The sequence below is a fragment of the Peromyscus californicus genome, unplaced genomic scaffold (assembly GCF_007827085.1).
Source record: "Peromyscus californicus insignis strain IS unplaced genomic scaffold, ASM782708v3 Scaffold_3__1_contigs__length_106647218, whole genome shotgun sequence".
NCBI classification, from domain to species: Eukaryota; Metazoa; Chordata; class Mammalia; order Rodentia; family Cricetidae; genus Peromyscus; species Peromyscus californicus.
Genome location: NW_026294551.1, coordinates 14,155,770 through 14,175,863, shown reverse-complemented (window position 1 = coordinate 14,175,863; position 20,094 = coordinate 14,155,770). Strand labels below are relative to the sequence as shown.

Genomic DNA, 20,094 nt, shown 5'->3' with positions numbered 1-20,094 from the left:
AGAAAGACATAAAGCTAACAGGTTTCATTCTTACAATTCTGTGAAAGAGGTTTAAAAAAAAAGAGTATTGTTATTTCTGTAATTTTCCAGTGAAATATGATGTTATCTGATAGTTTGTCTTCAAGGTGCAGTTGAATTCTGGCATAGACAAAGATGGAAAAAAATATCTGTTTAATAGCACTTACTTTTATTTGAGAGTTTAATTAAAAGTTGGGAGTTACCATTTCCGGCTTTTGTGTGTGTGTGTGTGTGTGTGTGTGTGTGTGTGTGTGTGTGTGTGTGTGTGTGTATACACACGCATATTCACAAGTACATGTTTATGTGGTGTGTGCATGTGTGTATGTGAGCAGGCAAGCATGTGTATGTTTGTGCATGTGGGGGCCATAGGTGAATACTGGGTCTCTCTCAACCCCTTTCCACTCTTTTTCTTTCGAGACAAGGATTCTCACTAATCTAGGGTCTCTTGCTGAGCCTGGAGTTCACTAGTTGACTAGGCTGGCTGGCCAGTATGACCATGGGGACTATGTCTGCTTCCAAAGCCCTGAGATTTCCCTGCTGCCTGCCTGCTCTTTATATAGTGCTGGGGATGCACACTCAGGTCACCATATTTGTACAGCAGGAACTCTACCAACTGCACCATCTCCTCAGCCCTACAGTTTCTAGTTGTTTTAGAATAAAATACTTTATACCTGTATGAAAGTAAATCACTCAATAAAAATATTGCTACATTAAAGTTTTTCACTTAGTAAAAACTGGAACAAAAAGAGAGAGAGTTTTATGTGAACTTGACACAAGCTAAAGTCATCTGAGAGGAGGGAACTTCAATTGAGAAACTGCCTCCATAATATCCGGCTGTAGGGCATTTTCTTAATTAGTGGTTGACGGTGGAGGGCCCAGCCCATTGTGGGTGGTGCCATCCCTGGGCGGGTGGGCCTGGGTTCTATAAGAAAGCAGGCTGAGCAAGCCATGAGAAGCAAGCCAGTAAGCAGCACCCTTCCATGGCCTCTGCATCAGCTCCTGCTTCCAGATTCCTGCCCTGCTTGGTTCCTGTCCTGACTTCCTTTGATGATGAACATTGATTTGGAAGTGTAAATTGAATAAGCCCTTTCCTCCCCAAGTTCCTTTGGTCATGGTGTTTTATCACAGCAACAGTAACTCCAACAAAGACAGAGGGTGAAGGAGATTAAGGTTGAATACATTCTGGCCTCTGAACACTGCTTTACAGTGGAGGAGGCACATCTCTTTTGCTTATTGTAGAGGAGTTTCATGTTTGGTGGGAAAATGCATTTCTTTATCTATCATTTTATAAGGAGTCTAGATATTTAAAAATCCTAAGTTTGTCTACAGAATCAACTAACCTGGACTCATAGGGGCTCAGAGAATCTGAACCAGCAATCAGGGAACCTGCATGGGACTGCCCTAGGCTCTCTACATATAAGTGACAGTTGTGTAGCTTGGTCTTCTTGTGGGACTCCTGACTGTGGGAGAAGAAGTTGTATCTGACTCTTTTGTCGACTTTTGGAATCCTTTCCTTGCCCTGTCCAGCCTTAATATGAGGAGAGGTGCCTACTCTTACTGAAACTTGATGTGCCATGTTTTGTTGATATCCATGGAAGGCCTGCCCTTTTCTGAAGAGAAATGGAGGAGTGGTGGATGGGGGGAAAGCAGAGGGGAGGTGGGAGAGACTGGGAGGAGAGGAGGGTGGGGAAACTGTGGTCAAGATGTAAAGTAACAATAATAATAACAATAATAAATCCTCAATAGGAAATTTCTAGGTTTGTTGAAACATAATGACATACATAAATTTCAACATATCAAATTTAGGCTAATTTCATATCAATTGGAACTTACCTTTTAACTTTCATTGGGTCAGCTAAATGATATATGTATTCATGCTTATAAGAAAGGATTTGGGGCCGGGCGGTGGTGGCGCACGCCTTTAATCCCAGCACTCGGGAGGCAGAGCCAGGCGGATCTCTGTGAGTTCGAGACCAGCCTGGGCTACCAAGTGAGTTCCAGGAAAGGCGCAAAGCTACACAGAGAAACCTTGTCTCGAAAAAACAAAAAAAAAAAAAAAAAAAAGAAAGGATTTGGAGAATAATTATTCTGCTTTAAATGATTACAAGGGACTATAGTTTTTGTATGTTTGCTTTCATGAGGGGTTTCCATGGCCTATTTGATGGTAGCTTTTAGTTTGAAATGAGGAATATAGCCACAGTCTGTCTTTATGGAAAATGTGCTTTGCTTTACAATGATCCTCTTCATATGTGGTTTTCAGGAATGCATTGTGGCAGAAAGCTGATATTCTCTGTGCCCTTTAAAAAGGTGGAGCTAGAATTTCCTTTGTATATGCAGTTTAATAGCACGGCCAGCAGAGGGTGATGAAGTACAATGAAAATGTGCTCTTTTGACTATGTTGCTGCATTTGAAAAATGTTTTGCTTTTTTTTTTTTAAATTTGAAGATTATTAATTTGAATTTTTGTGTACTCCAAAACAGCAGTGTAATCTTTTTCTTTGTCAAACTCTGTTTTATATGCAGATGACACACTATAAATACCTTGCTGCCTGATTTAGGAGTAGGGATTTCGCAGGGAGTGAGTCAGTACCTTTTTTTTTTCTTAAAGAGTCTATGACTGTTGGCATCAATGTGATAGGATTCACATTCACATTCAGCAGAGCCTCTTAAATATTACTCATAAAGAAATATTCATTTAATTTAAGAATACCCTTGGTGTTTGGGCAAAGATACATTTGATTGTAGCAATGGTCAATAGAAGTTGTGTGTGTGTGTGTGTGTGTGTGTGTGTGTGTGTGTGTGTCTGTGAGTGTGAGTGAGTGTATGTGTGTGTGTGTATGTGTGTGACACTGGTAATATAGTTAGTATTTTTCTCCATGGTTGTTGAGTGTTTGAAATGAGGCCCAGGAGCTGAACTTTGCATTCTGTGCTTAGTCTTGGACTGAGAACCGGTGAATTTTACATTCTAACTGATTTAAAAGGATGTATGTGATTAGTGGTCACTGTGATGGACATTGCAGTTCTAGATCTGGGTCATTTGAACCATTGTAGAACCTGACCTATACGGAGAACTGCTGACATGTTTTCTGTCCAGTGGGAAGTGTGGTGGCCTGAGTCTAAGATTAGGCTCTGTGATAAGGGCTGGTCAGCCAATGGGGACCTTTTGTCTACTTTTGTACTGCTCCTGGAAACACTTTTTGTTGATGATAACCCATGAGCAGCATGAGTTGCTTTTCACTGGTCAGTCCCTGGCTTCTGAGGACCTCTCACTGACAAAAAAGTCAGCCCTTTCCACCAATTTGTTTGGGCAGAACAACTAGTATGGAATGTCTGAGTACTTTGATATCTGAATATACCTTTGATGGTCTCTTATTCAGCTCTTGATATAAGTGTACTATAATAACAAGTAGTGAAAACTGCATCCCATAACCATAAACTCCCTTTGCTCCTCATCAGTTCTCAATATGAATGTGTTGAGTATCATTCTTAGATATTCACCAATGCAGGCCAAGTAGCAGCACTTACTCTCCCCACTGCTGTGCTTCATGCTATTTCTGGAAACCAGAGAATCTTCTCCGGGTTTGTTTCTCATCTACAGTTGTTTTTTCTGTTTGTCATCTTTGTGTTAATGCTATAGTGCTTCAAGTGCTTGGCATTGAACTGAGTCCTAAGTACCTGCTGGGAATGTGCTCTACTGTTGGTGAGCTATAGCTATACATGCTGCCATGAACATTACGTGTGTGTGTGTGTGTGTGTGTGTGTGGAGGCCAGAGGTCAGTGTTTATTTTCTTCCTCAATTTTACAGGATTAAAAATTTTATTTTGGAGACAAAATAAAATGACCATATTGCTTCAAGTAGTGTACCTGTTAAATAATTTCTGAGATTTTGGTACCCTCGTAGCTTCTTTTTCTTTAAGATTACTTGCTGTCTTAGTCGCTGTTCAATTGCTATGAAACACACCATGACCAAGGAAATTCTTATAAAAGAAAGTATTTAGTTGAGGGCTTGCTTACAGTTTTGGAAGTTAAGTCCATTATCATCAGGGTGGGGAGCACACACATATGGTGCTGGAGCAGTAACTGAGAGCTGCATCCTAACTTGCAGGGGGTGGTGCGTGTATGCACACACCTGGGCCTGGGTCTGGCATGGGCTTTTGAAACCTCAAATCCCACCCCTAGTGACACACTTACTCCAATAAGGCCACACCTCCTAATCCTTCTAATCCTTTCAAATAATACCACTTCCTGGTAACTAAGCATTCAAATATATGGCTTTTGGGGGCCATTCTTATTCAAACCACCACACCCAGGGAATTCTTGTTTTATGTTTCCATATACATTTCATAATTAGTTCATTCTGTTTTCCATATGTACCTCTGTTGAGAGTTTTGATTAGAAATGGGTTAAATAAATATAACAATTTAGAAAGAATTGATGTTTTTATAATATAGAATTGTACCAGGAATACTCCATAAGTAATGGTGTCCATTTTTATGGTTATGTAGTGATATCTTGTGGTTGTAATTTATATTCCCTAATGTCTATTGGTTGCATCTTTTCATGTGTGTATTGAACACTGCATGTCTTCTCAGAGACATACCTATTCCACTCACCCAGGATACAATAACGAGATAAGTGTTTCTAACAAGAGAGAGCTCGTGGAAGGTGCAAAGGAGTCACTGAGTCTAACAGCTCTGAGATCTAGATGGGCAAATGCTAGATGTTCTTTTATCACATTTCAAGACCCAGAAACAATTTTGCATAGCATGGAGTACTTCTCGCTGGCTCTCCACCCACCTTGTGAGTTATCCTTTCTTTTTCAGTTGAGTCGTTTTCCTAGTCTGTCTTTTTCAGAAGTGTTTTTTGGAGTCCAGTGGCCTATTTCATCTGCACTGTCTTTCAGTTCAAGGCAGTAATGATTTGCTGATAAAATTTCTCAAAAACCGTATAGATATCTTGTGCATTTCTTTTGGGTTCAAACTAAAGAAGTCACATTTAATCTCTCTTAGAGATATGTCATTTTCACCTTTGAGTCTTGGCTAAGAACACTCAAGAGAAAACCTCAGTGGCTTCTAGGGGATCTGTTGCCTGACAGGATCTGTGAAGCACACACTTTATCTTTTGAAAGGCCTCTGCGTGTGAATGCATAGTATCACCTGATGACTACTTTTGATCTTTTCAATCTTACCAAAAAGTTTTACACTTGCAAGTCTGCCTTTCTATCTAGGCAGTGCTCAAATCTTGCTTGAATGCCATGTCTTAATTTACGGACTCTTGCTGGTATGAGAAACTGAGAATGAAAATTGTTTGTTTGTAAAGGCTACAAGCCCTATGTTGGGAATGTTTTTAGCATGTGCTTGCTGGAACTAGAAACCTTTCTTACTTTACTTTTCTTTCCATCTTTTCTGCTTCAGCTAAAATAAGTTAGTTGCCATTTTAGTATTTACCTGGAATTTTCTTTAGTCTAGTATTAAACAAACTTATTAAAGATACTTTCTTATTTTCCGTATTAAGATGATATTTGGCAAACTTTTTGTCTCTAAACCATGTGGACTGGCTTTTTGTTCTATGTCAAATACCATTTTCTTCCATGTCCTTCCAGCCTTCTTCATGATAATGCATAGTGTAGCTGAAGTTTCCTCTCTGGGTCCCGCCAAGCCCCGGCAGTCCGACAGCCCACTTATAAAATAAACACACAGATGCTTATATTATTTACAAACTGTATGGCTGCAGCAGGCTTCTTGTTATCTAGTTCTTTTATCTTAAATTAATCCATTTCTATAAATCTGTACCTTGCCACGTGGCTTGTGGCTTACCGGCATCTTCACATGTTGCTTGTCATGGAGGTGGCTGCCAGTCTCTCTCACTCAGCCTTCCACTTCCCAGAATTCTTCTCCTCCTTGTCCCGCCTATATTTCCTCCTGCCTGGCTACTGGCCAATCAGTGTTTTATTTATTAACCAATCAGAGTAACACATTTGACATACAGAACATCCCACAGCAGCATAGGTCCTTTTAGCTTCTGCCAGGTGCCTGTCCTAATTCTAGACTAGATGGATGCTTTAGGTTTTAGTTAATGAACTGCTTCTAGGAACCAGTTTATGTCTTATGGGTATATTACTCTGTGATGACCCATCTTAGCAATTAAAAGGACAATGATTTTATTGCTTTGCCTATGTGTTGGCTAGATTCAATGAGGCCACTCTCCATGTTTTGATCTGGCCTGCACTGATCTGGGGACTAGACAGAGCTGTAATGTTGAAAATAGTTGCATCCTTCTCTGGCGTCTTGGTGGTAGGATAGTTGGATGATTGGCGTCTTGGTAGTGGGGTGGTTGGATGGCTGGCATCTTGGTTGTGGGTAGTTGGGTGGTTGGCAGGCCGTACTCACCTCTGAAGACTGGGATCATTTTACTATGCTGAGCCAGAGTTTTCCTTGAATTCATGTGACTTTTCCATATGGTCTTAACTGTGGCAGTCTTTTCTCTCCAGTAGGGTATTCAAACTACTTACATGGGTGGACAGCATCTCCAGTTATGTAACAAAGAATTCTCCAGGGCCACCTTAAGGCTTTCTCCTAGCACTAGTGGAGTGTCAGTTTGGTGCATTTTAGTAAGTAAAATGAATCACAAACCCAGCTCAGACACAGTGTAGAGGGGCTATACAAAGACATGAAAACCAAGTAGTGTGAGTTACCCCATCTTGGGATACTACAAATTCCATGTCTATTGCAGATAACAAGGTCATAACAATTTAGTTACTAAGCCACCATAAACTTGGTTTAGGGTTATGGTTTTGAAGCTGTGTTATGTTTGTTCATGTGTGTGCTGGTATGCACACACTGTGCCTGTGTGTGGAGGTGAGTGGTTGATATCAAATGTCTTCTTGTGCATGTATGTAATGTTATTATTTTTTTTTTAATTTTTTTTGCAGGCAGGGTCTCTCATTGAACCTGGAACCCTAGAGCTCACCAACTCAGCTAGACTGGCTGGTCAGTGAGCACAGGGTAGCTGCTGGTCTCCATCCCCTAGCTCTGGAGTGACAAAGTGTCCCACTGCTGAGGATCTGAATTCAGATCCTCACTCTTGCACAATAGTCTGTCTCTCCAGCTGCATTTATTACAGTATGTTTTGAAAATCATTCTCTCCCTGTCTCTGTCTCTGTCTTTGTCTCTCTCATACACACATACACACACACACACACACACACACACACACACACACACACACACACACTGCTGAGTCCTATGTATATATGCTTAAGACTGATCACTTGAGATTGAATAACCTATGAAAGGCTTCCCTGGAGAAGACAGTTTTTCCCTCTCTCAGAAGCCATTAACTGTGGCTCTTCATAGAGGGGTGGGGCTTGCGAGATTCCTCTGTGGCTCGTGAGGTTAGGGATCCTGGAGGAGAACCTACTGCTGCCCCTTTCCTAAAGATGTGCAATTACTACCTGCATTTAAACACTTACCCTTATACCCACAGATCTGGGGTGTAAGGATCTCAGGAGTGGGTCGAAGCTCTCACCTCTCAGCACATGGAGACCACTCCAGAAATTCATAGCTGGTCAAAATGCAGTGTACAACGGCAGTCCAGTTCCTAACTCAATTGATTCAGCCACAACACAACCTCTCACGCACAGGGAACATCATGAAAGAGGGGGCTGGGAGACTGTAAGAGGCAGAGGACTGTGATGTCTTCTTCCGTCTGTAGCAGAGCAGCTGCTCCTGTGAAGTCTCAGCAGTGCAGCTGCCTAACTCAACATGCACAGTGACCATACCTGCTCAGTCTTTTCTCAAGACCAAGGGTCTCCATCTTAGCTTTTGGTTTCTTGGTGAGACTGACTTTGATTTCCTCTTCTCAGTAGTTAGACTGTACTGTTTTTAGTTATCTCAAATCAAAACAAAAGTCAAGACAGGACTTCAGTTTCCATCCTTTTCATACATCTGCATCTTCATTCTAGGCAAAGGTCCAAGTCCAAAGGTCAGTCTTATGGCTCCTCTTCACCACACAATCTCCCTCCCTCCCTCCCTCCCTCCCTCCCTCCTTCCCTCCTTCCCTTTCTCCCTCCCTTCCTCCCTTCTTCTTTTTTGAGGCAGTGTCTCTCTTCTAGTTAGCTTCATCTGTCAACTTGATACAGTGCAGAAATACCTGAGGGAGTCTCAGTGGGGTTATTATCTGGATCAGATTGGCCTGTAGGCAAATCTATGAGGCTTTTCTTGATCGCTAATTGATGGAGGAGGGCCCAGCTTTCTGGTTGGTACCATCCCCAGGCAGGGTGTTTTGTTCTTATACATAAGAAACTAGGGAGCAAACCAGTAAGCAGTGTGATCCTCCGCGGTCGGTCATGCCTGCAGGTGTCTACCTTGAGTTCCCTCAAAGATGGACTGTGACCTGCAAGTGTGAGATGAAGTCAGTTTCCCTCCCCAGATTGCTTTTGGCCGTGGTGTTTATCACAGCCACAGAAAGACACTAGAACAATCTCACTCTAACTAAGACTGAGCTGGAAGTTTGTAGCCCAGGCTAGCCTTAAATTCATGGTGATTTTCTTGCCTTAGCTTTTTGAGTTCTGAGATTACAGGCATATCCACCATGCCCTGGTATCTATGTAATCTAGAATAGCATTTTCATTGCTATATTAAAAATTATACCAGTTTCTAGGTTTTTTTCTCCTTTTGGAATTCATATTATCCCAGTGTTAAAACTATATTCTTTTAATTGCTATAACTTTCTCCTAATTTTGAAATCAAAAGTTTCATGCCTTGAGCTTTAATAGCTTTTCTCCAGATTGTTTTAATTATATAGAATCTTTTTAGGTTCTGTGTAGATTTTAGGATTATATTTTATATTTCTATAAAAAAAACCATCAAAGTTTTGATGTGTATTTCTTTGAGTAGTATAAATGTTTTAACAGCATCAATTTTTCAAGCTCATGAACATGGAATACATTTTTATTTATTTATGCCTTTTTTTTCTGTTTTTCGAGACAGGGTTTCTCTGTGTAGCTTTGGTGACTGTCCTGGATCTCGCTCTGTAGTCCAGGCTGGCCTCGAACTCACAGAGATCTGCCTGACTCTGCCTCCCTAGTGCTGAGATTAGGCATGTGCCACTGCCGTTTGGCTTATTTGTGCCTTTTATCAGTGTTATATAGGTCTGGCACATATCTATTTGGTCACATTAATTTCTAGATACTTCTAGATAATTTCTAGGTAATAACATCTGGATACTGTTTTAAGCAAATTTCCCTCCCCCGCTTGCTGCTGCACGCATAGCCCACATTGTTCTTTAGCTTGTTGCATGGCCCAGGCTGGCCTTGAACTTGTGTTGCTCCTGCCCCTCCTGCTGCACACATGATACGGATTTTGCAGGCTGTGTATTTCCAGGAAGGTTTCCATTTTATCTAGGTTTCCAATATGGTGGCATACAACTGATGACAGTATTCTCTGGAAAACTTTTTCCTTTCTGATGAACTGCTTGTAATGTCTCCTCTATAATGTCAACTCTTACCTGAGTCCCCCACCCTTTTACATTAGTACCTGTAACTGAAAGTTTGTCATTCTGGTGATCTTTTCAGAAAATTAACTCTTGGTGTTACTGATTTTTCTATAATCCTTATTTTTTAAATTTCTGCTATAATCTGAATATTTTCTCCTGTCTGTAGGCTTTGGGTTAAGTTTTTGTCTGAGTTCTGAAGGTGTAAATTTAGGTTGTTGACTGGATTTTTCTTCATTGTTTAGACTCGTGTCGCTGGAACTTTGCTCCTCAGCATTGCTCTCACTTCATCTTGTCCATTTTATTATGTTGTAAGTTTTCAATTGTTTCAGTGTTTTCTAAATTTCTTGCTTATTTTTTTTTTGATCTATTGGTTAAAGTGTGTGTTGTTTAGTTTCCCAGTTTTACATTAGTATGGCCATTTTGTGACGTGCTTTCTAATGGTTTATAGTTCCTTTGTTAATTTCTTCTTTTATTGCCTTTCTTTGTGATTTGATTGTTTATGGTTGTTGCAGTATGCTTTGATTACTTGTCTTTATATATTTTATATTTACTACATTAAAAAATTATGTTACCACACAACTTGCATAAATCATGTTCTAGTTATACTATGTTACAGTAGTCCATTTAACCCCAGTTTTACTTTCCACAGTCTTGGTTACTTATAGTGAACTGTAGTGTGGGAATAGTAATTGGAAAATTCTATTTTTTTTCAGAGATAACCATCCATTTTTTTATATTGTATAGTGATCTAGGTAGTATGATGAAATCTTGTGCCATTTGCTCCATCCCAACATGGATCTCTTTGTTCTGAGCATCTGTGGTGTGTTTGATATGCCATAGTTCTTTAGTAGTAGTGGCTCTTAATGCATACAGATTTAGTACGTGAAGGCATCCACTGGGAAGGGCTTGGAAGGAACGTGTGTATTTTGAGTTTGTGATAACAACTTTGACTGCATACAAGAATTCTTTACTCTTATTCCTTTCACACATTTTTATTAATGTTCCAGTTTTTTCACCTTCTTACATTATCTATCCTTAACAAATTACTGTAGTTTGTAGTTATTTGTAAGATTTATGTCTTTATACTGTACTTGAAAACAATGAATTTGCTAACATAACATTAATGGACTAATCTTTATTTGCCTGTGTAATTGTCTTTACTGGTGAGCTCTATACTTAAATGCTTATTCATGTTGCTAATTAGTTTCCTTTTGACAGGAAATCCCTGCTGCATTTCTTTTAAGTCAGCTCTAGTGACAATGCACTCCTTCAGCTTGTGACTCTGTCTGGGAAATGCTTTGTCTTTCATAGAGGAAAGCTTTGCAGGCCATAATATTCATGGTAGTCCATTTTTTCTCTTTCAGTCCTTTGAATATATCATCCTACTCTCTCCTGGCTTGTCAGGGTTCTTCAGAGAAGTCTCCTGGAAGTCTTGTGGCGGCTCCTCTGTATATTAGTTACTTTACTCTTTTTTATCTCAAAACCCTCTTTTGACAGTGTGATTCATAATGTGTTGCAGCATAGCTCTCTTTTCATTTGGTTTGTTTGGAATTCTTCGAGCTACATAAATCTGGATGTCCTTTTGTTAGCAGATTCTTGTAAGCAGTCTTGCTGCCCATTTCTGCTTTTTCTTTTTCAATACAACAATGCACGATGGTCAGCTTGATGATACTTTCCTTATGCTTCCTTTACCGCCCCACCCCCATTCCTTTTTAGTTTTGCTTCTCAAACTGAATAATTTCAAATGTGCTGATTTTGGAGTTACTAATTCTTTTCTGTGTACTTCTTAATGGATGATGTTGAGGCCCTCTAGTTAATTAAAAAGAAAGATTACTGATTTATTTATTTATTGTGTGTGTGTCTCTCTGTGTGTGTAGGTACATGTGTGTGTGGATGTGGATATCTGTGTGTTTGAAGGCCAGAAGAGGGTGTTGGATCTCTTGGAGCTGGAGTTGAGGGGTGTTTGTGGGACCTTTGGCTCATTGTGTGAGTGATGGGATACAAATGCAAGTCATTGTGATGGAGCAGTTAGTGCTTTTAACTGCTGAACTATCTATCCAGCCCTCCCTCTAGTTCATTTTTTAGTTCAGTTATTATATTCTTCAGTCCCCATTTTTGTTTTCTTTTTAAAATATTTCACATCCAGTTATTTAAATTTTCATGCTCAACTTTTCCAAGCCTATTGACCATTTTGGTGATACTTATTATGTATTTTTGACAGATTTTTTTTTGAGTCTCATTCCATAAATCAAGTTGACCTAGAACTCATTTTGTAGTCTAGGCTGGCCTCAAACTCAAGATAATCCTCTTGCCTCTGCCTACTGGGTGCTGGGATTACAGGTATGAGCTGCCATACTGGCTGCAGGTCATTCTTAGACTTCTGTTTCTTTAGTGCTTTTTTCAGGAGATTGATTTCTTCCTTTGTTTGGACCATCATACACAATCCCTAACACTTTGTGTTGGTTTCTATGTATTTGGAAAACAATCCTCACTCCAGTCTCTGGACTGTTTCTTTGTACAATGGGAGACCTTTAAGAATTGCCTGGAGCAGAGATTCTGGGGCCATTGCAAACCTTTTCTGTGGATGTGCCCTCTGCCTTTTATGTGCCAACTCCTGAGGATTATTTTGCTTGGTTTTTCTTGTTCTCATGAGCTTGGAACCTCTCGTTTGCACTGGTGCTGCTCCTGTACTCTGGGTCCTCTGGAGCAGTAGCACCGTGGCCCAACTCTGGGTCCTCTGGAGCAGTAGCACCGTGGCCCAACTCTGCCTTTCTCTTCTGTCTTCCCTTGTGCAGCTAGGTTCTACTTGACCCCGTCAGAATATCACAACAGGTTAAACAAGTCCCTTGAAAAACTCCTGAAAAGGTTTGAAGATCAGACATATTCTTGTCTGCCCTTTCCCTTCCAGTGGAGTCTTGAACCAGAGAAAGTGATTCTGTCTCTGAATGCATACCAATCTAAGGCAATAGCCTTTGTTCTTAGTAGCCCAGTCATCTGGAGAATTCTGATCTCATCAGTGCCTACATCATCCTTGGGCATCCATCTGTAAGACCAGAGTGTTAGGTGTGTGTCCCAGCTCTTTCCCTCCCTGAGAGAAACAGAGTTTAGATAATTTAGTTACTCTGTGCTGAGCTGATGGGATACCCTGACTACTGACTACAGGTGAGTCCATGCTGTGTGTGTGTTCTACCAGTTCCCCACCTGACACTCTTTAAGAGCTCAGATTCAGGTGAGACTGGAATCAAATCAAAATCAAATCTTCCAGGTGGCACCTGGGAAATCAGTAGGGCGCTGTGCAGCCTTTCTCATTCCTCCTCACCCTGGGTGAAGCTGGGAGCTGGAGATCCCATCCGCCATCACGTGGAGTTCTGTTGGGAGGAGGAATTATGTAAGAAGATGGAACAGATGTCCCCTTCTACCTGCTTTAATGATGTGCCTGCGCCCTTGCCTTTGGGGTAGGAGCCTCTTGTCCGATGCCTCAATGGCTCACACAGGGAATTGGTTCATGAATTGAGAAAGGAAGCTCTGCAGATCCCCTCTTTACCATCTTGGTGGCATTACTTCTTGTAGAAAGTTTCTTTTGTAGGGAACATTTAATTATCTTCCTTTGGGTTTTAAATCCCATTACATGAAACATTGCTTAGCTTTTTATCAGTACAAGGCAAACCTACATTCGCTGGTATTTGGAATACTTTGACAGGTTAAATATTTTAGTTAGTGCTAAGAAAAAGTAAAAGGGGAAATATGTATATTCTCTAGTTTTAATAGTAGTAAAGAGCATGTCAGGAAAGGTTACTAAGAATCCATAGGTGGAGTTTCTCTGTGTCTTGGCAGTTGCTCCCAAATAATCACACAGATACTTATTATTAATTATAAATGCTTGGCCAGTAGCTCAGACTTATTACTAACTAGCTCTTACAACTTAAATTAACCCATTTCTGTTCATCTACATTCTGCCATATGGCATGACCTCTCATCTTTCATCTTGTACCTCCTCTTTCTTCTCCATGTCTTGATGGAGACTCCTCTGATTCCTCCCTTCTTCCTCTCTGCATTCTCTCTACCCCCAAAATCCTGCCTAGCTATTGGCCAATGAGCTTTATTAACAATGAGAGCAATACATTTTCACAGTATACAGAAGGATTATTTCACAGCAAGACTAATAATTTTTTTCTCCCTGTTGACTCTGGCACTCTGGAATTAACCCACCCCTTTACTAATTGGGCACATGTACACCCATACATTATTTTGCTCTGACCGTGTCCTATGTACCAGTTGTATACTATGCAGTCATCAGGACCAGGTATTCTGTGTGGCAGCAGCACTTGTTGTGCACAAAGAGACCTGTAGGGTTGGCTTTCCTCCTACTCACTGTCACACTGTTCACTCTGACCACTAGTTCAGTCACTGTAAATTTGAGGCTGTCTTTGTACATACCTAAGAGTTGAAGTTAGTTGTATTTCTAGTTGAAGACAGCATCATGGTGTGCAATAAAACTTCTGTGCCTAGTATCCATTTCTTATGCCAGCTAGATTTTAGCAACGGTATTGACCTCCTCCCTAAGCTGGCTTCTGCATGTCTCTGCTGTCCTTGGCCTTTGTTGGGGGCCTGTTTTAGGAACTTCTTACTGAGTTTAGTTTTGGATATGTTGAATTGGAGGTAGTGGTGTTCAGTTTGTATTTGTGATGGAGTTGGAGGCTAAGAGTAATTTGAACCAGGGTTGCAGATTTGGTAAGCAAAGCTTCCCCTTGCTATTTGAAATACCAATAGTTTATTGATTGGATTGACCAGGAAAAACAGAAAACATTAAAATAATTGAGGCTAAATGCAGAAGTCTAGGATCATCACATGTATATGGTGGGAAGAGAGAGAGAAAAGCTACTGAAGGGTAGGTTGAAGGACAGGTCTGAAGGGTAAAATGAGTGAAAGTCATCTTGTAGTTACTTGAAAAATAAATGACAAGTTGGGGTAGGGATCTTTTCAGAAGATTTATTGTGAAGGGAAAACAGTTACTTGGTATCTAGGAGCAGGTACATGTGAATTAATAGTCTGTCCTTTTATAATGCTCCTGTGCAATAAATAGATAAGTGTTTCAGGCTTCCTTTTTATTAATATTTTCTGTGAGAAGTACTTTTAATATTTAACCATTTTTCAATTTTTAACTAGAGCTCTTTTTATGATTGTTTAATCAATTCTCAAAAAAGAACAAACCATTGCTTAGCATGTCAGGTGTATCCTCTTATAAACCAAATTTTAAATGCTTGTACAAGTTCAAGCATATTGACTAATGAAGTTATCCTCAAATTATTGCCTGTTTTTCTCTTCGCTTTTAACTATTTTATTTACACAGCTGAGAGACTGTTTAGACATATAAAAAAATCAGTGGTTTTCTTCAATACAGCTTGTCTAGATATTAAGCATTGCTTCATAATGAACCCAAAGGATGCTATTTTGTTAGTCTTACTTTACCCTAAACCCTACATTACTTTAGTACTGTCTTTTTGATCTAGTGGTTTGCCTTTTCGGGCATTCATTTTAAATTTGCCTTGTTTATTTATTGTGTTTGTGTATGTGTGAGGGTGTGTGTGTCACAGTATACACATGGAAGTTAGAGGAGAACTTTGTGTAACTGGGTCTCTTTCCACCTTTGTGTGGGTTCTGGGACTCAAACTCAGGCATGCCCCTACATTGATGGCAGCAAGCATATTTTCTGCTCAACTGTCCCTTCTGTCATTTTCAGATATTCTTATGGCTTGAAGCTTGTGAAGAAAAGAAATTCTGATGTAGTTTATGGTTGAACATTAGTTATTTGAACTAAATATATAGATGTCCTCCCAACTTACCTTTGGGAAATAGGTTCTGAGAAACTGTAGGTTTATTCATCCTTATGTATGCTCTTTGTTCTGTACTCCCATGCTGATGACAAAGTTCAATGAATTATTTCTAGGCTTTTCTCTTTAATATAATTTTCAGAGTGTTTTCAAATGCAGTAGTTATAGCTGCCAAACCAAGACCAGCAGAATGTTTATGCTTACTAGCCAGTTTCTGTTTCCTCTGTCTGAAGCAGTTGCTCAGGCTGTAGGTATTAAATCATGTATGGCAAACTGTGGCCTAATGTGTAATATTAGAAAACAGTGTTTTATAGGATATTTCATAGTAGAGAAGAGCATTTTGGTAACATCTATTAAAAAATTTCCCTTTTCTAGACTTACATTTATATTTTAAAATATTGATGTGTTTGGGTGTTTGGTCTACATGCATCTGTGTGTAACAAGTGTGTGACCTGCTGTACATGGATGCCAGAGGAGGGCAGATGATCCCCTGGAACTGAATTAGAGGTGATTATGAGCTGCCATGTGTGTTCTGGGAATTGTCCTTGGAACAGCAGCCAATGCAACAGCAGCCAATGCTCTTAATTGCTGAGCCATCTCTCCAGCCCTAGACTTACAGTTTTTTGCCTGAATTAACAACAGTTATTTTTAAATTAATAGCTTCTGGGTTCTGTGGTTTCTAATATGGTTTCAAATTAATTGAAACTTTAAGTAATTGGAAGTTTTGTTATTTTATATATTCTAAGGTTTCATCTTGAATGTAACAAAATTTGCTAACCTAAAGACAATGTTTCTTTAAGAATGTATATTTCATTTACTCTTTCCTTAACACTTGGGAAAAGGAAAGGAAGAGAAATGATTAAAATACATGTGGTTAGAATCTCCCTTGAAAATAGCATTTGTTTTTAAGGAAATATATGGCCTTTATGTGACATTTTGCTTATCATTTAATGTAAGTGAAATAAAATATGAGAAGTACAAATGGTTATTCATTTGTTACATGATTGTTTTTCTTCTGTTGAGTGAATCAACATTAATATGAACTATCATCTCATTTATAAAGGTGGGCAATGCTAGCTTTGGGTATTCTCTGTCCTCTGAGTTCTCCATAGGTTAACAGTTACTATTTTGGTCTCTCAGCAGAGAACAGTGCACTGAAAAGCTTCGAACGAGGTCCCATTCCATGAGTCCAACTTATGGAGAAGACAGACAACATATTACTTCAAAGATCTGCGTAAGATCAGACTTTTACTTCTATTGGTTCTATGTTTTAGAAAGAATCCCACAGTTAGTTTCATATTGTCAAAGTTCCAATTAGTATTTAAAGTCTGAAGTTAAAAAATGAAGTGTGAAGGTTCTGGTGGATGTCCAAAAGAGCACTGTGATTCTGCTTGCTCACTGATGCTGAACTATGCTGGCCAGCCCATCATTTCTCCTGAGCACCAGAAAGTGATGCTGAAACATCCTGTTTTCCATTCCTTTTCTCCTTTACTCAGTTCAGTAATCGAGTGATTAGATTCCCAGTGATCATAAAATTAAGAAGTGAATTAATTTATAGTGATGAAAGAAATGCTTTTTAAAATAAAGATAAACTGTTTATATATTCAGATACAAATGCCTCTCAAATCAGTGTGCTTATCATAGACTGATTTGAATGAACTGCGTAAAGGGATAAAATGTTCTTATGTGTAGTCATTATTACCTAATGCTGGCTGTCTTAGGTTATGTGACTTTGAGTTACAAGGAAAATCATGAGTTCACAAAAAGGCATATGAAAGGTCAGGGGCCACCAGTGGAAGTCATCTCAAATTGTTAAAGGTAGAAAGAATAGAAACTCCTTGCTTTATTAACAGAGACTAGAGAAATCAGTAGAGTGTCAGACAGTGCTTGTCTTCATTGCTGTGTTTCAGTGTAAATGTCATGGGTAGATCCGCCCAGTGTTTAGCAGCCAGGTGCTCCCAAAGCCGAAGCATGTCCTGGCAATAGAGCCTAGCTCAGAAGAAAGTGTCAGGGCTGTAAAACAGTTGTTACTCTATTCGGCTGCACCTAGAGCTGTCAGATCATTGGTCATTTCTCTGCAGAGCTCTGCATAGCTCGTAGGATGTCTTTAGTTGATTAGTTTTAATTTGGTTGATACATGTGTAATACTATGAATTATACAGGAGGAAAGTAGAATCACATAATTGCATTTTCATGATGCGAGTCTCGAGTTTATTTCTCTTTTTATACAGTGTATTAGTGAGAATTAATTTAAGAACAAAGGGTTTCTTGGCCATCAACACAAAACTTCTCTGTTAACTAATTTTAAGGAGAGTAAATAATTCATCTTTTCAAGTTCCCCCCTGCTTTCAAGCTACTGTGGTACACCACAATTAAAACTCTTTGTGGAAGAAACTTAAAGAGAAGAGTCTGGATTAATTTTTGAAATATTCTTTTGATTTTTTTTGAAATCTAGTTACTTTGTGAATATATTGTTAAGGCATCTCATTGCCTTAAGCATCTGTACTAAACAGTCATTAGTTAGAGACTAGTTTAGTTGTCCTCTGTGGGCAAGACCACATCACCAAGTAAGTACACAAGCACTCGTTACTTTGAATGACTTATATTTTGTCTTGTTTTCTTTTCTTCCTCTTATTCTCCCCTCCCCCATTTTTCGTTCCGCCCTTCTCCTTTGTTTCTTCTTTGTTCTCTCTTTAATTTATTTTTCTCCTTTCTTCTTACCTTGTTTTATTTTGTATTTCAGGAAATTCATTCAAAAAAGTCTCCAATTTCTTTGGATGAGAGTGACATTGATGCTCGTCTGAATAGTTGGAATCTTGGGGTAAAACCAGTATTTTTTTTATATGCATATCAATGTGGCAGAGTCATACTGTATATAGAAAACATCTTAACTAATTTAACTCTATTCAGTGAACATTGATTATTAAACATTTATTACTGTTTTGGCCCTGAAAGAATTTTAAGTAAGAGAACATTCCAAAGAAATGTAAAATGTCCTTGGCCAACTTTCTTGTTGATGAAAGAAGTCAGGCACATAAAATAGCTAAATAGTAATTGAAGATGATATATTACAAAAATACCAAACTAAATTATACACAAAGTAAAGTAGGGTTGCATGTCACTTAACATCCTACATTCCATATCATCGGTGATTTCCTCGCTGTGTGTACACGAACCTAGATTGTGTAGGTTAACCACTGAGTGTCACCCTCATGACCTTATCAAGAGGTGCAGTAAAGCAGGATGTATGAGGGCACTGGTGGCTTAAAAGGACAACTTAAAAAAGTCTTTGTCTTCCTTCCTTCCTTCCTTTTTTTTGTAAAGAGGTGATGGGACTTTTCAGTGCTATAATATGGAAGCATCATTTTACAAGTGCTTTATTGTTCATGATGTTGTTGTGTGGCTTGTGAATGTGCTGTGGTAGAGGGGAAAGAAGAGAATGAGAACATGAAGAAAGTCATTCAGATTAAAAAAAAAGAAAAACTCAAGGAAGCTTCAGGGAATGAATTGCCATGATGGACAGAGATTTTCATGTACAAATGTCACCATGGACGTAGGTTTCTTTTCCAGGTTCTTGGTTTAGTAGATACAGAATTTAAGAATTGACCCAGAAGGGAATTTGAGGATGATTAATTGGAGTCCAAGAGGGAAAAGGAACTCTGAATGATAGGCAAGGCAAGCTAGAGATCTTGGCAGCTACCATGGGTAAGGAGTAGGCCTAGCTTTGTCTAGAATTTAGGAAGGGGACAGGTCTACAGTGACAGTGTGTGAGCAGCTGCCTTGTAGGGCCATGCCATTTATAAAAAGCCACTTATTCCAGGGGATGTTTGCATACTGATGTTTATATGCCCAGATGGTACCTGTGAAACAGAGGGTGTCAGATGACTCCTGGGCATTCCTTTTCTGCCTGATGGCCCTTCTCACAAAGGGTGGAAGTGTTTGCATAGGTGGGCAGGAGGAATTTAAGGCAACAATAAATGTGAAAAAGATTTGTTGGTGTAAGTGAACCAAACTGGTTGTATGGGATTGTTCCTAGGTATTATTATCTAGGGATTGGGTAGTTAGTGTTGATAGGCTGGACTGTATTAGGTGTGAAGTTGAGACTTTACTGTTTTCATTTTCTCTTTGAGACAGTCTCATTATGTAGCTTTGGCTGGCCTAGAACTCACTATGTAGCTGAGCCTGGTCTCATACTCCTTGGGTAATCTTTCTGCCTCTGCATGGCGAGTGTTGAGATAAAGCTGTGCTCTGTCATGCTGGCTGAGAAGCTTTCTTTTGGATTTCACCTTTTAATGAGACCTGGAGGTTTTCTCTCTCCTTTTATATTTTATTTTTCATATACACTGTTCATTTGCTTTGAGGACATTAAAAAGGATTTCAAATGATTTTTATTATGTTTCTGCCACTTAAGAATTTATATCCCAGCACTGTAAGAATAAAAAGAATTTAAAATTTTAAAGATATGAAAATCAGAGGAATAAAGTTGTCACAAAATGTTAGCACAGAGATTAACATTGTTATACAGGAGAGGCCCTGAAATCTCTCTGAAAATCTAAAATCTAAATGCTCTCCAAATGGAATCTTTGAGTATCACTGGCACTCAAAGTATTTAAGAATTTAGAACATTTTGAATTTTTGATTTTTGGATTAGGTGTACTCTGTTGGTAAAATTTATGAAAATATTTCAAATGTGAAAAACTTCTGATTCTGTACACACCACATAAGAGATATTTGACCTGACTAAATATTTC

The 20,094-nt window shown here is 39.2% G+C and overlaps 1 protein-coding gene across 7 annotated transcripts in view; it reads left to right on the top strand.

Annotated features, from left to right (window-relative positions):
* Positions 1 to 20,094, top strand: part of Cep112 (centrosomal protein 112) — a 494,900-nt gene that overhangs the window by 27,917 nt on the left and 446,889 nt on the right. For 6 of the 7 annotated variants that reach the window (XR_008222117.1, XM_052755648.1, XM_052755650.1 and 3 more), the window contains exons 5-6: positions 16,484 to 16,577; positions 18,087 to 18,164. Coding sequence is in view for 6 of the 7 variants with exons in the window: in XM_052755648.1 (XP_052611608.1) it covers positions 16,484 to 16,577; positions 18,087 to 18,164 (172 nt within the window). In the remaining variant the exon portion in view is untranslated. The remainder of the gene's footprint in view (positions 1 to 16,483; positions 16,578 to 18,086; positions 18,165 to 20,094) is intronic. The other variant, XM_052755646.1, reaches the window with a different exon arrangement.